Below are 26139 nucleotides of genomic sequence, written 5' to 3'. Positions count from 1 at the left end.
TATCTTTATTAGAATTTCCCCTAGCTCCCACCTATCATCAATCTTCTTCTCGGCTCGAACATCCGGCACAGTATATAATCCATCACATTTACTCCCCTCTTTAGCTCTGAAGAGGCGGCACACGGACTTGAGACAGTAATTCTGTTTCTCTCTCCACAGATGCTGCCAGACCTGATCAGATTTTTCTCATTTTCTATTTTTATTTCTGGTCTCCACGTTCCTCGATTAGAGCACACTTGGAGCATTGTGCACACTTCTCGTCTCCATATCTCTCAGTTAAACAACACTTGGAGCACTGTACACACTTTTGGTCTCTATATGACCAGTTTAGACCCTCCCCAATTTCTGACCGCCGTGCCAGCATCTCTCCCGCTCAAACCCATCTCCTCCACACTTGCAGTAACTCACATGATGAAAGAACGTGGTGCGAATATAATCCAGGTGGCCAAGCAAGGTGAAGAGGCATCGCCGGAGTTTGTAATTCCAGACCTGCACAGGACAGAGAGAACTGTTCTAAAAACATACTGAACCATGAACAGATCAAAGAGCGAGGGAGGAGTACAGAATTCTGCTCCACCAAGGATCAGGCGCCAACTCTCACAATAAACACCCACCTTAATCTTGTAGTCATCACCACCAGATACAAACAGAGGTTGCTGCTCATGAAAGTCAATACCTCGGACAGGCCCTGCACAGAGAAAAAGAGGAAAGGGCTTTAGGGAGGAGCCGGTAAGGAGAGCTGGGGGGTGGGGGGGGGGGGGGGGAGTGTGAAGAGGGGCGGTAGTTCGAGGGGGTCAAAGTCTGGCCTTTGCACCATCTCACCATCATGTTCGTCGAACTTGTCGATCAAAGTGCACATCCGATAATCCCAAAGTTGCACCACACCATTGTGCAGACTGGCAAGAATCCAGGGCCGTTTGGGATGGAAGCTGAGTCCTAACAGGGGGAGAAAAGATTGAAATCAAAGTTTTAACGACAGAAGAGTATCAGTCCTCATATAAACCATCCCGACTCCCTCGATTAGGTTCCAGTCTGGTACTTAATGAAAATTGTACCTCGCACTCACCTTTGACCCGAGCAGATTTTGTCTCAAACTTGGTCAACATGTTTCTGCTCGTTGGCAGAAACGTCAGCACTGTGGGTGAAAGAGAGAGAGAGAGATGGAGTTTGAACATGCTCCGCCACTTATTTTGATCATGGCTGATTATCGAATTCAATATACTGACCCCCCCCCCATATCCCTTTTGACCTCAAGAATTATGTCTGATTTCTTCTTGAATCAGACAATAAACTCCCCCCCACGACCACCCCCCCTCCGCTCCCCCCCACCCACCCACCACCACCCCCCATCCGCTCCCCCCCCACCCACCACCACCACCACCCACCATCCGCTCCCCCCCCCACCCCCCCCCTCCACTCCCCCCCACCCACCACCACCACCACCACCACCCCCCCTCCGCTCCCCCCCCACCCACCACCCCCCTCCGCTCCCCCCCACCCACCCACCACCACCCCCCATCCGCTCCCCCCCCACCCACCACCACCACCACCCACCATCCGCTCCCCCCCCACCCCCCCCCTCCACTCCCCCCCACCCACCACCACCACCACCCCCCCTCCGCTCCCCCCCCACCCACCACCCCCCCTCCGCTCCCCCCCCACCCACCACCCCCCCTCCGCTCCCCCCCCACCCACCACCCCCCCTCCGCTCCCCCCCCACCCACCACCCCCCCTCCGCTCCCCCCCCACCCACCACCCCCCCTCCGCTCCCCCCCCACCCACCACCCCCCCTCCGCTCCCCCCCACCCACCACCACCACCACCACCCCCCCTCCGCTCCCCCCCACCCACCACCACCACCACCCCCCCCCTCCGCTCCCCCCCCCACCCACCACCACCACCACCACCCCGCTGCTCCCCCCACCACCCCTACCACTCCGCTCCCCCCCCAGCACTACAAAAACCGCACCCCACTGCTCCCCCCACCACACCCCCCCAGTACAACCTCCTCCACCACAGACCCCACCACCACAACCATCCCTCCACTCTCCCCACCAGTACAACCACCACGACCACCCCCCGCCCCCCCGCACCCCCACACCGCCTCTATTTTCCTAACCTTCTCTCCCGGTTCCTGCCTCTGCTAAGCACCCCGCCACGTCACACCGGAAGTTCGCCTTCCTCCTAACAGAAGTCGCCCGGCGTGCTGACGTCACGAAACATGCCCCCCTTGCGTAGTGACGTTAGCCGCCCGCCCTTGCCATGACGTCACTTCTGTTTCCTCCAGGGCGCTCCCCTTGCTCGCAGGGCCCGATGTCATCGAGCCGGGGCATTGAGCGGCTGGTCAGCTGATTTTCCCGGAAGGTCAAAGTTGAGACTGAAGCAAACAGGAAAGAGATATTTGGAGATGGAGGAATGGAGCTTCCTCCTCACCTTGCTGCTGCTATGGGGTAAATATATTCTCAAATCTCTCTCAACATCAATAATCTGGCAGAAAACTCAGTAACTAACCCCATTTGAAACTGCAGCAGCTCAGAAAGTATGAGAGAGGAGGGGGGAAGCACAGACAGGGTGAGGGAGGTATAAGGGGAAGGGAAAGGTAGAGGGGTAGAGGGGATTTGATTTATTGTCACATGTATTGGTATACAGTGAAAAGTATTGTTTTTTGCACGCTATATAGACAAAGCATACCATACATAGAGAAGGAAACGAGAGAGTGCAAAATGTAGTGTTACAGTCATAGCTAGCAAGCTGAAGAAGATCAACTTAATGTGAGGTAGGTCCATTCAGAAGGCTGGTAGCAGCAGGGAAGAAGCTGTTCTTGAGTCAGAACAGTACAGCACAGGAAACAGGCCCTTCGATCCCTGTCGTCAGTTGGTACGTGATCCCAGACTTTTGTATTTTTTTCCTGATGGAAGAAGGCGGAAGAAAGAATGTCCAGGGTCCTTAAATATGCTGGCTGCTTTCCTGAGGCAGCAAGAAGTGTAGACAGTGCCAATGGATGGGAGGCTGGTTTGCATGATGGACTGGCTTTCGTTCACAACTTTTTGTCATTTCCTGCAGTCTTGGGCACAACAAGAGCCGTACCAAACTGTGATGCGACCAAATTAATACTTCTATGGTGCAATTTTTTTTTCCATTCACCTGACAAAGGGGCAAACCCCGAAAGCTTGTGGGTTTACTATCAAATAAACTGGTTGGATTTTAACCTGGTGTTGTGAGACTTCTTACTGCAATTTTTTCCCCCAGTATATTCTGTTTGATTTATTTGATTTGAATTTTTATTGTCACATTTCATTTTATTTATTATTGTCACATGTATTGGGATACAATGAAAAGTATTGTTTCTTGTGTGCTATACAGACAAAGCATACTGTACGTAGGAAAGAAAAGGAGAGGGTGCAGAATGTTGTGTTACAGTCATAACTAGGGTGTAGAGAAAGATCAACTTAATATGTGGTAGGTCTATTCAAAGGTCTGATGGCAGCAGGGAAGAAGTTGTTCTTGAGTCAGTTATTACATGTCCTCAGACTTTTGTATCTTTTTCCCAAAGGGAGGTGGAGAAGAGACTGTCTGGGGCATGTGGATCCTTGGTTATGCTGGCTGCTTTTCCTAGGCAGCTGGAAGTGTAGACAGAATCAATGGATGGGAGACTGGTTTGTGTGTTGAACTGGGCTTTGTTCATGATCCTTTGCAGCTTCTTGCAGCCTTGGATTGAGCAGGAGCCATACTAAGCAGTGGTATAACCAGACAAAATGCTTTCTGTGGAAGCATTCTGTAGAAGTTGGTGACAGTTGTGGTGGACATGACAAATTTCTTTAATCTTCTGAGAAAGTAGAGGCATTGGTGTTTTTTTTTAACTATAGTGTCAACATGAAGTGACCAGGATAGGTGGTTGGTGATTTGGATACCCAAAAACTTGAAGCTCTTGACCATTTCCACTTCTTCACCATTGAAGGGAAGAGATTGGGGGTGGGGGAGAGAGAAAGGGAAAAATGGAGAGGGGCAAGGAAGAAATGGGGAAGGAAGGAGGAGGGACAGGAGAAAAGGAAAGAGAGAGGGGCAGTGTGGGAAGGAAGGGAAGGGGTAAGAGGTAACCCTACCCTGTGTGCTTGCCGGCTTGCTTGCATTGCCCCATCTCATACGTTCTCTCTCTCTCGCCAAACAACCCCCCCACCCTTTCCAGGTCTCTGCAGTGCTAACTCAGTGGAGGAGAAGATTTATATCAACTTAAAAGCAAAAGCAGCCTGTGTGCGCCTCCTGAATTCAACCCACCAGATCGGCTGTCAATGTGAGTAGGAAGCGAGGGGTGGGGGTTGCTGTATGGAATGGGGGGAAGAGTGCAAGTGGGAGGGTGACCAGAGGTATAACACTGGGGCATCGTGATGGAGAACGCGCAAGGGGTGCGTCATGTGGGGAGGGCAAGGGAAACGTTTTGTGGGGAGGGTGAGTGCCCTGGTAATGGAGGAGGGGTGTTCGAGGAATTGGATTTGATTGGTCGATTTTTCTCAATATTTCTCTCCACTGACCCACAGCCTCTCTGAATGGTGACACTGGCGTTATCCACCTTGTAGAAAAGGAAGAGGACCTGGCCTGGGTCTTCAAGGAGGGCCCACACCCTCCATATGCAGTCCTTCTGGAGACCCACATGTTCAGAAGGTGAGTGAGCTGATGAATCTCTGGCATAGCATGCCCTTCGGCGTGCTCTCAGTGCAAACCCTGTTGCACCCCTTGCCTGTCCAGCGATGCGACACAGCACGCCCTCAGTTCTGCATAACCTGCGAGAAGCACAGTGAAACAGTGTCAGAGTCGCACTATTTGTATTCCTATCCACAATTTTGTTACGAATATCCAATTCAAATTGGTTGATGACAGTGTTTGATATGATGTTCTGTTATGAGAAGGATGCAGTGGAGTTTCATGGGAGCATCTCCAGTTTGGACGAAAGAATAGAAATACAGAGTAATTTTTTTGGACAGGTAGAGAGTCGGGTGGTGGGGTGGGTGAAGTGTCAGGATTGAGAGGGAGGCCTGTGGCCCTGTAGAAGAACCTCCAGAAAGTTCGTACACGTACTGCCAGCGATTCAGAAAATCAACAGGAATGGGTCTTTATTGCTTAGGGATTGGAATAGAGGAATAAGGAGCTCTTTGTACTATTGTACAGATTGAGATCACAGCTGGAATAGTGTGGAGTTTTGTCCTCTTTACCTAAGGAAGGACGTCATTGTCTTTGAGATAGAGCAGCACATGATCACTGGCATGATTCCTGGGGTCGGAAGGAGTATGCTATGAGGAGACTGGGTTTCCTTTCTCTGAAGTTCTAGGTCGCACTGACGGGTAAAATTCAGATGGTTTGACAGGGTAGATACTGAGAGGCTTGGCCCCTCCCCTGCCCCTGGCTGAGAGAGCGGTTGGGGGTGGGGGCGGTCACCGTCTCTGGATAAGGGGGCACAAATTTTGCACTGAGATGGAGCTTTACTCGAACAGTTTGTGAATCTTTGGGATTTTTTACCCCAAAAAGCCGGGGATGCAAAGTCTCTGAGTAGATGCAAGATGGAGATCAAGAGATTTTTGGACACCCAAGGGAATTGAGGAGATGGGAGAAGCAACTGGGAAAATGGAGATGAGGGAGAAGTTCAACCACAGGCTTGTAGAATGAGCAAACAGGCTCGAGGGGCTGAATGCACCCCTGCATGCTCCAGTGTCAGGGAGTGATGGTGAGTTGCTGGTTTCCCAGCAGCCTCTCTGCCGTCTCCCATAATTCCTCTGTTACTTCCTCAGGGACATCATGTTGAGGCTAAAGGCACAGGACCGGGTGGCTGGTGTTGCAGTGGTGATCCCGAGCACGCCTCAGACCAGCCAGTTCTCGCCGCATCTGAAGTGCCCCAATGCTGGCTACGGTGAGTCTGTCCAGTGTACCTCAGCTGGAACTGCCTGCCATTTTAACTGCAGTTCCTGAATACATTACCTTCACCTCAAACTGCCCCTGGTGGGAGCTGATTCAGGCTCCACCGAAATATGGGGCAGCGCGTTTCACAAACTCCATCCTTTGCGAGACATCATTCCTTCTCATCTTAGTTTTAAATTTAACAGCCTCGCAACCTATACCTGTGACCTCTTGTTTGAGATTGCCCCGTAAGAGGAAACATTTGATCTGCATTTACTTTATCAACGTCATTTAAAATTTTAGAAACCTTGATCAGATTCCCTCTCATCCCTCTAAACTCCAGCCTAAACTGTTTAATCTCTCCTCATCCGTCAACCCCTTCATCCCTGGAATCAATCAGGTGAACCTCCTCTGAACTGCCTCCAATGCCATCATCTCCTTCCTCAAATGAGGAGACCAAACCTGGGCACAGCACTCCAGATGTGGTCTCACCAACACCCTAGACAATTGCTACAACACTACTCTACTTTTATACTCCAATCTTCTCACAATAAATGCCAACATCCTATTTGCCTTTTTTATTACATGCTGTACCTGCACACCGTCTTTCTGCGATTCATGAACAAAGACACTCAGATCCTTCTGATCAGACGCATTTTGAATCTGCTTTCCATTTAGGTAACAATTTGCCTTTCTATTTTTTCTGCCAAAATGGATAACCTCACATTTAACCATATTAAAGTCCATCTGCCAAATTTTGGCCCATCCTCCTACCCTATCTATATCTGTTCGCAAAATCTTTATATCCTCTTCGCTACCTGCTTTCCCACCTAATTTAGTATCATTTGCAAATATTGTTATATTACACTCTGTCCTTGTTTGCGGATCATTTACATAGATTGTAAACAGGTGAGGTCTGAGGACTGAGCACCCCGCTAGTTACGTTTTGCCAGCCAGAGAATGACGCATTTATCCTGACCCTCTGCTTTCTGTCAGTCAGCCAATCCACAATCAAATCTAGTATTCTACCTCCAGCCTTCCCATGTGTGAGTGTGTTTCTTCTGGGTGCTTCGGATTCCTCCCACACTCCAAAGGTGTGTGGGTTAAATTGATTGGCCATGGTAAATTGACCCATAGTGTCAGGGGGATTAGAATAAATAAGTGGGGTTAAGGGGATAAGACCTGGGTGGGATTGTTGTTGATGCAGGCTTGATGGGCTGAATGGCCTCCTTCTGCACTGTAGGGATTCTGTTATTCCTTATGGAGACCATAATTGTGCACGGATTGTACGGGCTGTAAGAAGTTAGAGATAGGGGCGGTTGTAAGGGCTGGAGATGCAAAGAGGAGCCGGAGTAGGGGAATGGGGAGCATATTTTGGAATCCTGTGAATCCTAGTTCTGACCCTCTGACTGTGGGAGGGATGGGGGTGAGTGGAAGCTCTGAGGCATTGTTGAATAATTATAAACCTCTGTACCACCCCCCGCCTCCTCTCTCACTCTTCCCATCTCTACCTTCCTTACCCCCTCCTATTCTCCCATCTTGTCTCTCCGCCTCACATCTCTTTCTGTCCTACTTCAGGTGTTTATTCTCGGGATTATGGGCCGGAGTATATGAACTGTAACACGACCCTGTGGAACCCAAACGCCAACGGCCTGTCATTTGAAGATTTTCCCTTTCCAATATTCATGTTACGTGACCAGAATGAGACACAGACTATCCGCGAGGTGAGACATTACACAGTCCAGAAATGCCTGTTACCTCTGGTAAATGCTGAGATCCAGAATGGCCCCCTCCTTCTCCTGTGTAACAGGCTTGAGTGGTTGAACGGTTTCCTCATGTTCTTGTGAACAGGATTGAGAGGGGTAGAATGGCCTCCTCGTGTTCCTGTGTAACAGGCTTAAGGGGGCTGAATGGCCTCCTGTTCCCTTGTAACAGGTGCAAGAGGGGCTCGATAGCTGCCTTACGTTCCTGTACAACAAACTCGATAGGCTGAATAGCCACCTCCTGTTCCTGTGTAACAACCTCGAGAGGGGTTGAGTGGCCTTCTCTGTGAGGGGTGTTTAATCGAGGAGTCTCGGAGTAGCGTTTAATGGAGCAGTTTCTGTGAGGGTTTGATCGCATTGTCTCTTATCTCTCTGCAGTGTTACTATAAGCACAATAAGCCGAACAATGGAACACCACCTGAATATCCGCTCTGTGCAATGCAGCTCTCCTCACACATGCACGCAGTCAGAGACACGGTCACCTGTATGAGACGCAATACAGCACAGCTCACTATCACCCTCAATCCTGGTGAGTACAGAATCTGTCCCTCTGCATTGCTGTCTGTCAGCCTGCCTCTCTCTCTCTGTCTGCCCCTCCATCTCCATCTCTCTCGGTTGCCTGCCCTGCTCTGATCTCTCCCTCAAGTTTTCTCTCTCTTTTGGTCTGCTTCCCCCCGCCCCCCCGCCCCAACTCAACCCTCAACTCTGTCATTTTCTCTCTCCTCTCTATTGCTCTCAAACCATATCTGAACCCCACCCCTCTCTCTCTCTCTCTCTCTTTCCGTCACTCCATTCCTCTCGTGTGCACTTTTTCCCACTCCCCATCACAGCTCTCGTCCTCTGCCCCCACTTTATCTCACCCTGTCATCTGCTGTCTTTCCAGAAGTGGTGTGTGACCCGCTTGGAGATTACAATGTCTGGGCTGTGACGAGACCGATAAACAAGTCAGATAAGGCTCAGCCTGAGGCTCGGTTTGTGCTTGCAGCCACCAGAGTGAGTAACTGCTGGAGCGCTGGGGGCATTGCAGCCAAGGGAGCTTGGTGGGTGGGGGGGCGGGGGGGGGGGGGAGGTGTAGTGGGGTCGAGGGCTTTGTGATAGAGGCGTGCAGGATCATTTTGGCAACAGTGGCGGTGGAGGTGACCTTTGAACTTGTATTTTTTAAACCAACTAACACTATTCCCTCTCCATCCTGCCCGCTCCCTCCCTTCCAGCTGGATGCGAGCTCCTTCTTCTGGGGGGTAGCGCCTGGAGCAGACAGCGCCGTCTCTGGATTTATTGCACTGCTTGCCGCAGCTGAGGCTCTTGCACGGGTAACAGACATCGCAACACTGCAGAAAAATATCATGTTCGTCTTCTTCCAGGGGGTAAGCACAAGGTTGGATACAGAGTAAAGCTCCCTCTACACTGTCCCCATCAAACACTCCCAGGACAGGTACAGCACAGGGTTAGATACAGAGTAAAGCTCCCTCTACACTATTCCCATTGTAGTGGTTTACCAGGATGTTGCCTGGTATGGAGGGGAGGTCCTATGAGGAGAGACTGAGGGATTTGGGGTTGTTTTCGCTGGAAAGAAGGCGGCTAAGAGGGGATCTTATTGAAACATATAAGATGATTAGACGTTTAGATAGGGTGGACAGTGATAGCCTTTTTCCTCGGATGGAGAAAGCTAGCACGAGGGGGCATGGCTTTAAATTAAGGGGGGGTAGTTATAGGACGGATGTCAGGGGTAGGTTCTTTACCCAGAGGGTGGTGAGGGATTGGAATGCCCTGCCTGCTGCGGTTGTAAATGCGCCTAGTTTGGGGGCGTTTAAGAGATCCGTGGATAGGTTTATGGACGAAAAGGGATTGGTTTAGGTTAGTGGGTCATTGTTTTTTAACTGGTCGGCGCAACATCGTGGGCTGAAGGGCCTGTTCTGCGCTGTAATGTTCTATGTTCTATGAATTCTTTTGAAGATGACCTAACTTCTTGAAAATTTAAAATTACTTAAACTCGCAACAGCAAGCTCTCTGCTCAAAAACATAGCCAAGATTTATTTAAAACATAAAAATCATCCAAGACAAACATAATATATTAAATAGAATCATCTATTGTCCAGATATAAGGAAGTGTCTTTCTTATGGGCCCAGAGAAGACACTTATCTGATTGTCTTGGCAATAGGTGACATGGCGGCACAGTGGTTAGCACTGCTGCCTCACAGCTCTAGGACCCTGGGTTCGATTCCCAGCTTGGGTCGCTGTGTGGAGTTTGTATGTTCCCCCCGTGTCTCTGTGGATTTCCTCCGGGTGGTCTGGTTTCCTCCCACAGCCCAAAGATGTACGAGTTTGGTGTATTGGCTATGCTAAATTGCCCCTTTGTATCCCAGAATGCATAGGTTAGGGGGATTAGTCTTCAGCCGTGAGAGGTCTTTGGATGGTCAAATAGCTCTGGTTCAGTGCTGAAGATCCCTCCAAAGATCTGACACACTAAGCCAAAATACGATACAATTATTATGCCTTCTGTTGTCTAAGATACTCCTTCTAATTAGCTAGATTCAATTTCATTCCATGTTAACGTCAGTCCAGAACGTGACATTACCTCAGCCAATTGTGATGTGCTACTTGACATAATGATATTCTATTTTTGTCTAATACCAGACTTCTTCGTTTTGGCAAAGCCCACTTCCTGGTTGCTATGTTGTTAAGGATGCCTTAACTGCAATCCCTTTCCCACAGGCGTATTAGAATCATAGAAATAGAAACCCTACAGTGCAGAAGGAGGCCATTCGGCCCATCGAGTCTGCACCAACAACAATCCCACCTAGGCCATATCCCTGCAACCCCACGTACTTGTCTCGCTAATCCCTCTAACCTATGCATCCTGGGATACGAAAGGGCAATTTAGCATAGCCAATGCACCAAATTTATACATCTTTGGTCTGTGGGAGGAAACCAAACCATCCGGAGGAAATCCGCACAGACACTGGGGAGGGGGGGGGTGGGGGGGACATACAAACTCCACGCAGACAGTGACCCAAGCTGGGAATCAAACTCAGGGTCCTACAGCTGTGAGGCACCAGTGCTAACCACTGTGCCGCCATGTCACCCATTGCCAAGACAATCAGATAAGTGCCTTCTCTGGGCCCATAAGAAAGACACTTCCTCATATCTGGACAATAGATGATCCTATTTAATATATTAATGTTTTAATAACTGGGATTTTGAAACTGTAATGTTCATTCTGCTGATTAATGGATTCTAGCTGCTGAACTCTATCATTATTTCTGCAGCATTTGCGTTTTTTGACTGAGGCAAACAAATACATTCATCGAGGTTTACAGCATGGAAACAGGCCCTTTGGCCTAACTTGTCCATGCTGCCCTCCTTTTTTTAAACCCCTAAGCTAATCCCAATTGCCTGCGTTTGGCCCATTTCCCTTTATACCCATCGTGCCCGTGTAACTACCTAAATGCTTTTAAAAGATAAAATTGTACCCATCTTTACTACTACCTTTGGCAGCTTGTTCCAGACACTCACCCTCTGTATGAAAAAATTGTCCCCTCAACACTTTTGCATCTTTCCCCTCTCCCGTCAAACCTATGCCTATTAGTTTGAGACTCCCCTACCTTTGGGAAAAGATGTTGACTATCTACCTTGTCTATGCCCCTCATTATTTTATAGACCTCTACAAGGTCACCCCGCAGTCTCCTACGCTCCAGAGAAAAAAGTCCCAATCTATTCAGCCTCTTCTTATAACTCAATGCATCAAATCCTGGTAGCATCTTACTGAATCTTTTCTGCATTCCTTCTAGTTTAGTAATGTCCTTTCTACAATAGGGTGACCAGAATTGCACACAGTATTCCAAGTGTGGCCTTACCAATGTCTTGTACAACTTCAACAAGACGTCCCAACTCCTGTATTCAATGTTCTGACCAATGAAACCAAGCATGCCGAATGCCTTCTACATCACTCTGTCCATCTGTGACTCCACTTTCAAGGGGTTATGAACATGTACCCATAGATCCCTTTGTTCTGTAACTCTCCCCAATGCCCTGCCATTAACTGAATATGTAGTCCATGTAGACAACATCAACTGCACTGCCCTGATCTACCTTCTTGGTTACCCCTTCAAAAAACTCTTATTAAATTTGTGAGACATGATTTTCCACTCACAAAGGCATACTGACTGTCCCTAATCAGTCCTTGCATCTCTAAATGCCTGTTGATCCTGTCTCTCAAAATATCTTCCAACAATTTAATAGATGTGAGGTTCACTGGTATGTAATTCCCAGGCTTTTCCCTGCAGTCCTTATTAAACAAAGGCACAACATTTACGTATTAAATATAAAATACTTTTCATACATTAAAATACAGAAACACTTAATATTTCAATATATAGATACTTTTAAAATCACATCATTTTTATTTTATTGCATTCACATACGTGCAAATGGTTAACAATTTCTTGTTAGATATAATCATTTTAACCCTTTCCTACCATTCTGTCACTAAAATTAAAAATCTGCTTGTGGATCTCCTAGCTGACCTAAAACCCCCTTCCACATCTATCAAACACACCCAGGACAGGTACAGCACAGCTTTAGATACACAGGGAAGCTCCCTCTACACTGTCCCCATGAAACACTCCCAGGACAGGGTTGCATATGGGGTATCTATACCGAGTTTTGTTGACAGCTGTTCTCTCCTATCCCAGGAAACTTTTGATTACATTGGCAGTTCCCGGATGGTATATGACATGAAACGAGGGAAATTCCCGATCCAACTCCAGAATGTTGACTCTTTTGTGGAACTTAACCAGGTTTGTGTGTGTGCACGTTTGTTTAGACTGGTTGGGATATTAAAGGGTGTGGGGAGTGAGAGGGAGAGTGGGATTAAATTGAGTGGGATATTGAAGGGTGCAGGGAGTGAGGGGGAGAGTGGATTTGATTTATTATTGTATTAGTATACAATGAGAAGTATTTTTTCTTGTGTGCTACATGGACAAGGCATGCTGTATATAGAGAAGGAAAGGAGAGGGTGCAGAATGTAGTGTTACAGTCAGCTATAGTGTAGAGAAAGATCAACTTTATATAAGGTAGGTTCATTCAAAAGTCTGGCAACAGGGAAGAAGCTGTTCTTGAGTCTGTTGGTAGGTGACCTCAGACTTCTGTGTCTTTTTCCTGACGGAAGAAGGTGGAAGAAAGTGTGTCCAGAGTGCGTGGGGTCCTTAATTATGCTCACTGCTTTTCTGAGGCAGTGGGAAGTGTAGACAGAATCAGTGGATGGGAGGCTGGTTTGTATGATGGATTGGGCTTCATTCACACCCCTTTGTTGCAGTCTTGGACAGAGCAGCAGCAGCCATACCAAGCTGCGATGCAACCAGATGCTTTCTATGATGCATCTGTAAAAGTTGGTGAGAGTCGTAGTGGACATGGCAAATTTCCTTAGTCTTCTGAGAAAGTAGGGGCATTGATGGGCTTTCTTAACTATAATGTCTGCATGGGGGAACCAGGACAGGTTATTGGTGATCTGGACACACAAACTTGAAGCTCTCAAGCATTTCCATTTCATCCCCTTTGATGTAGACAGGGGCATTCCTCTACTATGCTTCCTGAGATGATGACTTTCTACTTCATTTCACTGACCTGAAGGAAGAGATTATTTTCACCGTACGAGTTCACCAGATTCCCCTATCTCTTTCCTGTACTCTGTCTCATCATTGATTGACACCACTATGGTGGTGTCATCAGCAAACTTAAAAATCGAGTTGGAAGGGAATTTGGCCATACAATCATAAGTGTACAAGCAGTATAGTAAGGGGCTGAGGACACAGCCTTGTGGGGCACCGGTGTTGAGGATGATTGTGGAGGAGGTGTTGTTGGCTATCCTTACTGATTGTGGTCTATGGGTGAGGAAGTCTAGGATCCAGTTCCAGAGAGAAAAGCCCGAGCCTCAGGCAAAGGAGATTGGAGATTAGATTGGGTGGGATATTAAGGGTTCAGGGAGAGTAAGGTCGGGGGTGGATTGGACTGTTTAGGATATTAGAGGTTGCAGGGAGTGAGATGTAGGTTGAACTTGCCGCCATTCCTATTACAGGTTGGACATGGCTCTTCCTTGTGGGCTCACACGGACCCAATCTCTCGACAGAACTCCACCATTGAGCAGAAGGTATACACCTTAGCCTGTTTTTATCCCCTCATTTTCCTCTCTCTCCCACTGCACTGTTTCTCCCCTCCCCCAATACACCCTATCTCCCTTTTCCCCACCCCTCCTCCCCTCTTTCCCCCCCTTCCCTCTTTTCCCCCCCCTTCCCTCTTTTCCCCCCTTCCCCTCTTTCTCCTCCTCCCCCTCCTCCCTCCCCCTTGCCCGGTGCCGCTCTCCCTCCTCCTATCCTCCTTTCTTCTGCCCAGCCCCACACTCATTCTCTTTTCCTGCCTACCCCCTCCACTTGCACTCACTCTGTCTCTCAGTCTCTCTCTCTCTTCTGTGGACAGGTACATAATCTCCTGGAATCCCTCTCCAATGCAACCTTGGACACCAATGTCACTGTGCATGAGTCTGCACACAGCCAGCCACTCCCACCCTCGTCTTTCCAGAGGTTTCTTCGGGCGGAGGCTATTCCAGGGACTGTACTGACTGACCATGATGGTGCCTTCGCCAACAGGTCAGTGCCCTGTTTACCCTGGCTTTGCTTCACCATGAGCTGGACAGGGAGCCTCCTCGGTCTGCTGGTTCAGACGGAAACTTAATTACCGCTCTGGCATGATGGGTTGCAAAGCTGCCGTTGCTGTTGGTAAGAAGCAGGAAAGAATCTACTTGCCCCAACTCAGCGGCTTACAGTCAATTTACTGAGTGCAGTGCAGTCACTGTTGTGATGTAGGGAACATCATAGCTAATTAAAGCACAGTGCGCTCTCACAAATAATGTTTGTGATAATGTCACCAATAATGGTTTTAGTGATGTCACTTGTAGAGTGAACACTGGCCTCAGGACATGAATGTGAACACTTCCACACCCTTGTGGCTTGTCCTCCAGCGCCCTCGACCTCCAGTGGCTCCATTTGAGGAGAAATGCTTCCCAGTGAGTGGAATTCACTCTGACTGTAGAAGGTGTGAATTGTGATATATTTTAAGGGGTAACTGGATAAACACATCAAGCATAAAAGAACAGAGGGGTATGTTGCTGGGGTGAGCTTGAGGGATCACTGATTTGGGTGCAAGTGACAGCACATTGCAAACAGGCATTCATGATTCACCAATCCGATTGCTGTTGTAACCCTGTGCACTGTTCTGATTTGCAGATACTATCAGAGTGCTTACGATACACAAGAGAACATCGGATTAAATTACCCTGAAGGTCTCTCTCCTGAAGAATCACTTAACTACATCACAGACGCTGCAAGGGTATGCGTGACGTGCAGACTAGAGTATACTTGTATTCACCCGTGGACCATCTGTGAATATTAATGTGCTCCTGGGGACCACCTGTCAAACTTAAGGCGCTCCTGGGGACACCCCCGGTCAATGTTAACTCCTCCCCCCCACCCCCCGGACAGTATCAGGGGACCGGTCCCCCTCCCCTTCCCGGCAGTATCAGGAGACCAGTCCCCTGCCTTCCCGGCAGTACCAGGGGACCCCCATCCACATTAGGAGACCCCCGCCCTGGTCACTCTGCCTGGTTCATTCACTCATATTTTGTTCTTGCGGTTGATCTCTCCTATTTCTGCAGACTCTCGCAGACGTGGGTACAGTGATGGCCAGGGTCTTGTACCGTGAAGCTGGAGGTGTCAACAGTTTGGAGAACATCACTACGAATCCTCAGATGGTGAGGATTAAAACAAATGCTTGCATTTTCTGCCATATGTCGCTCTGTCAGCAAAGTTCTTAGATCTGGAATGGGAGGGGAGCAGCATTGTCTGCTGGAATACACCAGCGTTCCCTCATCTTCAGACTCGCGGAGCACACTCATGGTCAACGCAGGAGTTTTTTCGGAGTGTAGTCGCTGTTAGAATGTGTAAAGTACAATGGTTGATTTTCAGATGGTGTCATTGCAAGAACTGGAATCACCATGCTGCAGATAGTACATGTGTAGTGAGGGTCATTGAAAGATTATTAGCTGCAGGAAGGTCTGGCGGTTCTGCATCAAGCCAAGGAACCTTCTAGGTTCCCCTATGTATTCAGATGGGACCTCGATGTTAGAGGAGACATTAAAATCTGGTGCTCCCTCAGGATCTGGGGAGTGAGGGGGGCACAGTGAGATTAGACTGGGTGGAATATTAAGAGGGAGTGAGGGGGCTGAGTTCTTGCAATTTTCCCGGAGTATCTGAGGCCCACTGCTCTGTCTCGTCCAGGTTTCCCGAATGCTTTACACATTCCTCGTGCAACAGAATAACTCCTGGAGCCGATCAATCCTCAGCACAGATGCACAGCATATTGTAGGTAGGTTCAGCCCTGACCCCCCACTCTCCCTCCCCCCATCCTACCTCAACTCTTCTCTGTCCCTCTCATTCCTCTCTCTCTTTCCCGGGCACAGGTAAGGAGGAGATGATATTCTATGTCTCGGCCAGTTTTCCACAGGTGAACAACCCAACAATCTTTGTGCAACACATTCTGGCCAATGTGACAGGAACAGCCACTAACCTGACGGAGGAGGAATGCCGCAATGCAGACAAGCGACCAGAGCAGGATAGGGATGTGAGTCTCCACCTTCAACACTTTTCTTGTTCCCTCGCTCTTTTATTTTTTCTCTCACTCTTGCTTCCTATTCCACAGCTCTACGAGTTTCTGTGGATCCAGGGATGGAAGCATGAAAATGCTACTGAGCCTGAGGCCTACTGCCTGCGGAGCCCTGTGTGGCTGGCCAAGGCTGTGTCACCAGCCTTCGAGCTCAAGGACTGGTCCTCGACTGAGTACTCAACCTGGACGGAGAGCCGGTGGAAGGGAATCAGCGCCCGCATCTTCCTGGTGGCCAGCAGGAAGCTGGAGGTGGGTGTGGTGTGGAGTGAATCTCTGCCTTGGGCCCAGGCAGTGTAGCCTAACATCAAGGCTGCAATAGTGAGGCCTTGTATCATGGTTTTAACCATCGAGTTACCCACTGGTAGTGTGGTCTGTTAACAAGGCTTTAATCAGGTTAGACCCCACACTGAGGCCCTCTGTCAAGACTCGGTAGGGGGAGGCAACGGCCCAGTGGTATTATGGCTAGATTTATTAATCTTGGAACTCAGCTGATGTCTGGGGACCTACTGAATCCCGCCACAGCAGATGGTGGAATTTGAATTCAATTTTAAAAATCTGGAATTAAGAATCCACTGATGACCGTGAAACCACTGATGATTGGCAGAAAAACTTGTCTGGTTCATTAATGTCCTTTAGTGAAGGAAATGTGCCGTTCTTTCCTGATCTGGCCTACATGTGACTCCAGAGCCACAGCAATGTGGTTGACTCTCAACTGCGAACGGGCAACTGGGGATGGGCAGTAAATTCTGACCGACCAGCAATGCGCATATCCCACGATTGAATAAAAAAAAGAGGGCATCTCTCTCTTTCTCTCTCTCGTTCTCCTCAGATCATCACGCTGCTGACAGGGATCGGGGTCCTCTTGGTGTCGCTCATCCTCATCTACTTTGTCAACGCTAAGGCTAACATCCTGTTCACAAGCCCACGGGAACACAGCACTGCCACCTACTGACATCACCTTGGGCAAAGTGGGGAGGGGGTGTGAGAGAGAGGTGTGGAGGAAAGAGACAGTGTGAAGTGGGGGTGAGAAAGGGAGGGAAGACGGGGATGAGCAATTGAGAGTGGGGGGGGAGGGCAAGAGTTAGAAGAGTGGGAGCAGTGACAATGAAGCGAGTGAGGGGGAGAGTGGGAAGGGAAGGAAGTAGAAGGGAGGGGGATGAGTAACAAATGGGGAGGGAAATGATTGGGAGAGGGTGCAAATAAAGGAGTGAGAAAAGGCATGAGTGGGAAGTGTGTGAGAGAGAAAATGGTTGTTGTGGGAGTGACTGGTTTAAACCCTGGGGGTGGGGGTAGTTGCAGATGTTTGTGGCCAATTAGGAAGGATGGGGATTTTGGTTTGGGGTGGGGGAGGGGGGGTTGTAATGGCAGCGCTGGGCATTCAGGTCCTGGGATCTGTCAAGGTTTTAGAGGGAACTGTTCAACTGGGTGAGGAAGTGCAGCCCCATCAGCCTCTTGAGGTGGCAAGAAATGGGGAGATATTTCTGTCGAGAAGGTTCAGGAGGACAACTCCGTACTTTTATTTTCTATTTATTCACAAAACGTGCACAAGGAATCTCGGATGAGATAGTGAAGCGATGTTACTGGACTGGTGTGTGGGTGGGTGAGGGGAGGGGGTCGTTTGTGAATCAGCAGAGAATCATGCTTTGTCAAATTGTCAGGCCCACTTAATAATGAAATTAAAACTCTATCTCCCTTCTGTGGATGTTTACTGGTGAATTTTTCCTCGTGTCTCACGTTCCTGAAGCCCACTCACTGATGGGGCTGGTCTGCCTGAACATGATCAGCCCTGAATTATTTAATCTCCAACATTAACTATGTGGCAAAGAGAGCATTACTGCTTTAAGAAGCCAGAAGTGGGTGTGGCAAAGTTGTAGCCCATCCTGTGATTGACAGGACAGACTCACCCCCCACCCCCATTTCTGTAACCTCCTCCAGCCCCTACAACCCTCCCTGTCTCTGTAATCTGAAAATAATGGTGTAAATCAGGATATTACATAACTTACAAATTCCATGTTCTCCACCTGTCCTGCCTTCTGCATTGATTTATGCATATAGACACACATCTCTCTGCTTCTGCATCCCTTTTAGAATTTTACCACTTATTTTGAGTGTCCATATTCTTTCTGGTATTTCAGGCCAAAGGAATAGATAGCACTATTAGTAGTTTGCTTAAAGTCTATATATAAAAATCAGGATATTATTAAATAATTTATGCATGACTTAAGCCCATTTAATATTATTTAGTACAGTTCACAACTCCTTAGTGGCAAGCAACATTTAAGCCTCAAGTGTCTGGCAATGCCCATCTCCAACAAGAAAGGATTTAACCATCTCCCCTTTGACATTCAATGGGATTACTGTCATTGAATGCCCCACTAATAATATGCTGAGGGTTACCATTGACCAGACACTGAATTGGACTAGTCATATAGTGCAGAAGGAGGCCATTCGGCCCATCGAGCCCAATACAGATAGGAAATATACAGTAAATGGCAGAACTCTTCAGAATATTGATAGGCAAAGGAATCTGAGTGTACAGGTACACAGGTCACTGAAAGTGGCAATGCAGGTGGAGAAGGTAGTCAAGAAGGCATATGGCTTGCTTGCCTTCATTGGCCAGGGCACTGAGTTTAAAAATTGGCAAGTCATGTTGCAGCTTTATAAAACCTTAGTTAGGCCACACTTAGAACATAGTGTTCAATTCTGGTCGCTACACTATCAGAAGGATGTGGAGGCTTTTTAGAGGGTACGGAGAAGATTTATCAGGATGTTACCTGGTATGGAGAGCATGAGGAGAGGTTGGGGAAACTTGGTTTGTTCTCACTGGAGCGGCAGAGGTTGAGGGGAGCCCTGATAGAAGTCTACAAGATTGAGAGGCATGGATAGACTGGTTCGTCAGAAGCTTCTTCCAGGGTGGAAGAGTCAATTACTATGAGGCATCAGTTTAATGTGCAAGGGGTTAAAACAGATGTACGAGGCAAATATTTTACACAGAAAGTAATAGGTGCCTGGAATTTGTTGCCCTTTTTCAGGGCGTCTTGACAAGTACATGAATAGGATGGGAATAGAGGGATATGGTCCCCAGAAGGGTAGGGGGTTTTAGTTAAGTCGGGTAGCATGATCAGTGCAGACTTGGAGGGCCTAAGGGCCTGTTCCTGTGCTGTAATTTTCTTTGTTCTTTGTTCTGACAACAATCCCACCCAGGCCTTAATACCATATATTTGCCGTGTTAGCCCCCCTAATGCTAAGAGGCAATTTAGCACAGACAATCAACCTAACCCACAAATCTTTGCACTGTGGATGAAACCCATGCAGATACAGGGAGAACATGCAAACTCCACACAGATAGTCACCCAAGGCTGGAATTGAACCCAGGTCCCTAGCACTGTGAGGCATAGTATGACTACCAGAACAGGTCAAGGGTTAGGAATCCTGCAGCGAGTAACTCACCTCCTGACCCCATTTCCTCCACAAACCATAAGGCACAAGTCTGGAATGTGATGGAATACTTTCCACTTGCCTGGTTGAGTGCAGCTCCAATTACACAAGGTCAACACCATCCAGGATAAAGCAGTCCCACTTGATTGTTATCCCTTCCACAAACATTCAATCCCTCCGCCACCAATGCACAGTAGCAGTCATGTGTACCATCTACAAGATGCTCTGCAGGAACTCACCAAGGTTCCTTACACAGTACCTTCAAAATCCACAACCAGTAGAATAGCCAGTCCACCTAACCTGCACATCTTTGGACTGTGGGAGGAAACCAGAGTGCCCAAAGAAAACCCACGCAGACTTGGGGAGAATGTGCAAACTCCACACAGACAGACCCCAGGCCGGAATCTAACCAGAGTCCCTGGCACTGGGATGCTGCAGTGCTGGCCACTGCGCTGCCCTCCACTTGAAACCTATAGCCATTCCTTTACTGTTGCTGGACCAAAATTCTGGAATTCCCTCAGCTTTTGTTTCACTAAAAGAAGGCAAAGTGTGGGCAAGTTCCTTCTACCCACAAAGGGCGAGGCTTGCCAGCACTGTATTTGAAGCTTTGAACAGGTGTTAAGTGCGCGACTGCAGGGCAGACTGATGATCTTCAAATGAGTTTTGGTGTCATTATTGGTGCAGTCAAGATTGTTTGATGCAGGCTGTCCAATAGCTAAATATTCAACCTTATTGGACTCTGCGATATTCTTTTATTTTCCCTGGGTGAAAATTGACCCATATATCACCTGTCCTGCTGGGTTGTGTGCTGCTGAGACACCATTAAGCAATCTTGTAGAAGTTACAAAGTAATCTTTATTAACTTCAGTTAGGAGGATAGAGTGGAGAGGTTGGGGCTGTTCTCCTCAGAGGGAAGAATGCTAAGACGAGGTTTAATAGAGATACTCATGAAGTGACACTCAGTGGTTTGCACTGCTGCCTTACAGCACCAGGGACTTGGGTTCAATTCCAGCCTCAGGTGGTCAAAGAACAGTACAGCACAGAAATAGGCCTTTCGGCCTCCAAGCTTGCACCAATCATGTTGTCCTATCTAGACCAACAGCCTATATCCCGCTAATCCCCATCTGTTTACGTGTCTGTCCAGATAAGTCTTAAATATTGCTAACGTGTCTGCCTCAACCACTTCACTTGGTAGTATATTCCAGGCCGCCACCAATCTATGTAAAAAAAACTTTCCCTGTACATCTCCATTGAACCTTTCCCTCCTTACTTTGAACTCGTGCCCCATTGTAATTTTCATTTCTGGCCTGGGAAAACTGTTCACCCTAAATATACTCTCATAATTTTATAAACTTCTATCAGGTCACCCCTCAGTCTCAGTCTTTCCAGGAAGAAGAATAATCCAGTTTATTCAATCTCTCCTTGTAACTAATACCCTCCATGCCAGGCAACATCATCTGTGTTCTGCCTATATCTGCGTGGGTTTCCTATGAAATGCAGTTTCCTCCCACTGTACAAAGATGTGTAAGTTTGGTTGATTGGCCATGTTAAATTGCCCCTTTGTGTCAGGGGAATTAGCAGGGTAAATACATGGGGTTCCAGGGACAGGGCCTGGATGAGACTGTTGTCAGTGCAGGCTCAATGAACTGAAAGGCCTCATGCACTGTAGGGATTCTAAAACCATGAGGGGGCTGGACAGAGCAGATCGGGAGAACCTGTTCCTGTTTGTAAAAGGATCAGGAATGGATTTAAAATGATTTGCCAAAGAAGCAAATGGGATGTGAGAAGAAACTTTTTCACACAGTGAGTGGTTGCAGCCTGGAACGCTACTGGCTGGAAGTGTGATGGAGGCAGGTTCAACTGATGCATTCAAGAGGGCATTAGATAATTAATTGAATAGAAACAATGTGCAGGAGTACAGGGAAATAGCATTAAGTCATAATGCTGATTTGGAGAGCCAGTATAGACACAATGGGCCAAATGGCCTCCTGCACTGTAATAATTCTATGCTTCTGTGAATGTGACTGAACTGTGTACATATATTTATGGGTGGGTGTCAATCTAAACCACTGACTAGATCGGGTGCCCTTCTTATAGTGTCCAGTTTGGGGACATGGCTGGTTTCCTGATAGTCAGAATTGAGATACTGTAACCCCGTTAATAAATTTATTCATGAGGGTAATGCCTTTTTAATATACTTTATGACAAATGATGAGGAGAGAGAGACGTGTAGTAGCTGAATCCAAGGTTGACTCGTTATCTTGAATTGGTTGTTAGTGTAGCTATTAGCACACTCAGGATTGCTCAGCCAGTGCCACCCAATCACAGAATTGCATCTAACATTGAATCTTTCGGTTTGGTTTTGCGAATGAGGGCTGGTTGAGCATTGACTATTTCTTTTCTGTCCTTTGGTTTCCTCCCATGTCATGATGTGGATGTGCCGGCGTTGGACTGGGGTAAACACAGTAAAAAGTCTGACAACACCAGGCTTTAGTCCAACCGATTTATTTGATAGTCTGTGTTTTATATGCTCTGTCTGAGGCCAGAACTCTCCATTCACCTAACGAAGAGGGAGTCCCCTCGAAAGCTTGTGAGTTTACTATCAAATAAATCGGTTGGACTAAAACCTAGTGTTGTCAGACTTTTTACTGTGTTCCTCCCATGTTCCAAAGACATGTAGGTTAGGTGGCTTGGCCATGGTAAGCATGTGAGGTTAGTGATAGGGTGGGGTAAATTGCTTTGTCAGAGAGAGTGGGTGCAGACTCAGTGAACTGAATAGCCTCTTGCACTGTAGGGATTCTATGATTTACGGGATGTGGGTGTTATTGACTGGGCCAGCATTTATTTCCCATTCCTAATTGCCCCTTAACTGCTGCAGTCTCTGAGGTGTAGATGTACCCACAATGCTGTTAGAGAGGGAATTCCAGGATTTTGACCCTGTGACAGTGAAGACACAGGGCTATACTTCCAAGTCTGGAGGATGAGTGACTTGGAGGGGAACTTGCAAACAAAGAAAGAAACATGTAGTTTGACCTGATCGGGACAGACATATAACTTACCTACCCTTCATTGCACATGCATACAGTAGCTGCCTTGCACTTTGTGGGGCCCCAAGCTCACCTTCATTTCTGCCCCCAGCCCCTTCCGTCATGTCTTGTCCATCCCCCCGCAAATGCTGTTTGCATTTCAAATGCAAAACAGATATTGGTCTTGTTTCAGCCAATGTTCACCCCTGGTGTGAACAAATTCTGCCAGAATATTAGAGAATTCCGTACATGCCCTCGATTAATGTTTTTTAAGTTTAAATAACACTGATCAAACATATCTCATTTTTTTAGACAGTAAATGCTAGTTTAAAATTATATTGTGATCCCACACAAAGTGCAGTTTTAAACTCATCCTTTCAGTATTTCTCTGCTAACACAGCATTTCCCAACCTTTTAGTACAGTTATATAATCAACAGCAATAATGGGAGTCAGTCTGATACATGACCATAGAACACTGAAACCACAGGGTAGCCACTCACTTATTCATCCTACCCTGAAAGTAATGAGATTGGCACAAAGAGCCCCATCATGATTGCACATAATTAGTTAGTTCTTTCTCAGTGACACAAACACTTAATCCCCAAGAAATAAAATAGCTGAGAAAAAAAGAAAATGCTGCTCGGTTTCTTTCCACCCTTGCACCAAGGCACTGGTTAGGTTTATAATCAATGTAAACTTAAAATAATCTTTAATCGCTTGCAAATGAAATTGAAAGGGTGATCTCCTGGAAGATTTCAAATCAGACCACTCTCTACTTTTGTAGCCAAGCCATGAATCTTGTAACTACTGCTTGGTGTGACTCCTGCTCTGTCCAAGACCACAAGAAACTATAAAGGGTCATAAATGAAGCCCAGTCCATCACCAGCCTCCTACACATTGACACCATCTACTCTTCCCACTGCCTCAGAAAAATGACCAGCATGATTAACGATCCCACACATCCCGGACGTTCTCTCTTCCACCTTCTTCCATCAGAGAAAAATACAAAAGTCTGAGATCACGTACTAACTGATTCAGAAACAACTTCTTCCCTACTGCCATCAGACTTTTGAATAGATCTACCTCACGTTAGTTGCTCTTTCTCTACACGCTAGTTATGACTGTAACACTACATTCTGCACTCTCTCCTTTCCTTCCCTATGTATGGTATGTTTTATCTGTATAGCACACAAAGAAAACTACTTTTCACTGTATACTGATACGTGTGACAATAATTAAATCAAATCCACTCACTCATCTCAATCTCTATCGCTAAATTATACACATTGTTTTTATTGCAGTCTCTTGGATTTTGCTCCCACTGTGTAAATTACTCCAACAAGGCAATTATCCTTAATGAAGTGTAAACACTTAGTGATCAGTTTTCACACAGGCTTCTGAAGAGCAATGATAAAGGCCAGACTGGATACATTTCCTTAAAAAAACCTAGCTTAATGAAACACAGAATAAATATAAATGAAAAACAGAACTGAGAACATAATTTTGTCCTTTTTTAAAAAATAATTGCTTTAGATTCAACATAAATAACATGACTGTTATTTAAAATCACATTGTGGGAAAAAAACTTACCCTGAAAGAAGTCACCTCAGTGACTTTGGATCAACACTTTCCCACTCTAAGCAGACTCGACCAATGTTGCCCTGCAGTGTCAGTGGACAGGCCCATTGAGCCTATCAGCAAATTCAGAGTTCTCAGGCTCTGACTGATGCTCCCAGACACCATACAACATGCCCTCCACCCCCCGCCATTTAGTTTATTTATTAGTGTCATGACTAGGTTTACGTTAACACTGCAATGAAGTTACTATGAAAATCCCCTCGTCGCCATGCTCCGGCACTTGTTCAGGTACACTGAGGGAGAATTTAGCATAGCCAATGCACCTAACCAGCGTGTCTTTCAGACTGGGAGGAAACCAGAGCACCCCAAACCCACACAGACATGGGGAGAATGTGCAGACCCGGCATAGACAGTGGCCCAAGCCAGGAATTGAAACCGGGTCCTGGGCGCTGTGAAGCAGCAGTGCTAACCACTGTGCCACTCCACTGGTCAGGGCTGTGTGCTGAGGCACCCACCATGTGTTTCAAAGAACAACCCAGCACGGGAAACAAGCCCTTCGGCCCAACGAGCCCGCGCCGCCATCTTAACAAAGCATTTTCCTACACCTACCTTGCCCTGTGTGTATGCGAATGGTACCCCTATTGTAACCAGATTCAGGGAGAATAGCGTAGGGTCAATTTGGTACACCAGTCAGCCTAAGAGCACATCTTTGGGGTGTGGGAGGAAACCCACGCAACCACAGGGAGAATGCGCAAACTCCCACAGACACTGGCCCAAATCCATGCATCTGCACAGCTAGCAGTGATAGTCACTGAGCTGTTGTGGTGCCCATCTGCTGGTCCAGGTTTAAGCACACACAACGACACGAAGTACTAGGCCACTCTCGAAACATCCAAGAGCAGCCCACGCACAACCCACTGTGTGCATGCCCCTCGTTAGACAACAAGGTGGACCGAAACACCTGTGAATTAAAAGAGACAAAACATTAACATGTAGTATTACATTTCCAATATCGTCCCGAGGCTCTGACCCTTTTTAAAACTGTCTCCTATAACCCTCCATCCCTGTTTCACTCGTGCCTATCTAAGTAAACCTTCACTGTAAGTTTGCCTCTGCATTCATTCATAGGATTAGGAGCAAGAGTAGGCCACTTGGCACCTCGAACCTACTCCACGATTCAGTTAGATCATGGCTGATCTGATTTATAATCTCCTATTTGATAACCTTTCACCCCTCCCACCTTGTTTATCAAGAATCTATCCAGCTCTGTCCTGCATTGAAATACACAATGTTCTTCAATTATGTGGTAGGCCAAAGGCTTTCTTGGTCTGACAACAGCATCCTATTAGTGGGAAATTAGCACCCTTGTAACTGCTACATGGTGCAACACCAAATAGATTTTTTTAAAAATTCATTTTACAAGTTGCAAGCTAGGCCTAAACATTTATTGCCTATCTCTAGCTGCCTATTGAGAAGGTGGTGGTGAGCTGCCTTATGAACCACTGCAGTGCCTGAAGTGTAGATACAGCCAGTGCTGTTAGAAGGGAAATTTCAGCATTTTGACCCAGTGACAGTGAAGTAATGATGAAATGTTTCCAAGTCAGGATGGTGAGCGACTTGGAGGGGAACCTCCAGGTGGTGTGTTCCCAGGTATCTGCTGCTCTTGTCACTTTAGATGGTAGAGGTTATGGGTTTGGAAGGTGCTGCCTAAAGAGCCTTGGTGAATTCTTGCAGT

General features: G+C 47.4%; 2 protein-coding genes across 2 annotated transcripts in view; one reads left to right on the top strand and one right to left on the bottom strand.

Moving 5' to 3' along the window:
- Positions 1–2187, bottom strand: part of copa (COPI coat complex subunit alpha) — a 41749-nt gene extending 39562 nt beyond the window's left edge. Inside the window, exons 1-5 of the mRNA XM_080201815.1 lie at positions 2119–2187; positions 1067–1135; positions 823–936; positions 615–688; positions 409–489 (exon numbers count right to left, since the gene is read on the bottom strand). Coding sequence (XP_080057941.1) covers positions 409–489; positions 615–688; positions 823–936; positions 1067–1106 — 309 coding nt within the window. The 5' untranslated portion in view covers positions 1107–1135; positions 2119–2187. The remainder of the gene's footprint in view (positions 1–408; positions 490–614; positions 689–822; positions 937–1066; positions 1136–2118) is intronic.
- A 106-nt stretch (positions 2188–2293) lies between these two features.
- ncstn (nicastrin) lies at positions 2294–17422 on the top strand. Its single transcript, XM_080201814.1, has 17 exons — positions 2294–2449; positions 4186–4290; positions 4535–4658; positions 5780–5898; positions 7464–7609; positions 8027–8177; positions 8532–8641; positions 8860–9012; positions 12341–12445; positions 13723–13794; positions 14121–14290; positions 14927–15029; positions 15355–15450; positions 15977–16064; positions 16159–16319; positions 16398–16610; positions 17191–17422. The coding sequence occupies exons 1-17, from the start codon at positions 2407–2409 to the stop codon at positions 17311–17313; spliced, it is 2082 nt and encodes a 693-aa protein (XP_080057940.1). The 5' UTR covers positions 2294–2406; the 3' UTR covers positions 17314–17422.
- Positions 17423–26139: the final 8717 nt, after the last annotated feature.

This window comes from Carcharhinus amblyrhynchos, chromosome 13 (assembly GCF_965287045.1).
Source record: "Carcharhinus amblyrhynchos chromosome 13, sCarAmb.v2.hapA, whole genome shotgun sequence".
NCBI classification, from domain to species: Eukaryota; Metazoa; Chordata; class Chondrichthyes; order Carcharhiniformes; family Carcharhinidae; genus Carcharhinus; species Carcharhinus amblyrhynchos.
This window is presented reverse-complemented; position numbering and strand designations above follow the sequence as displayed.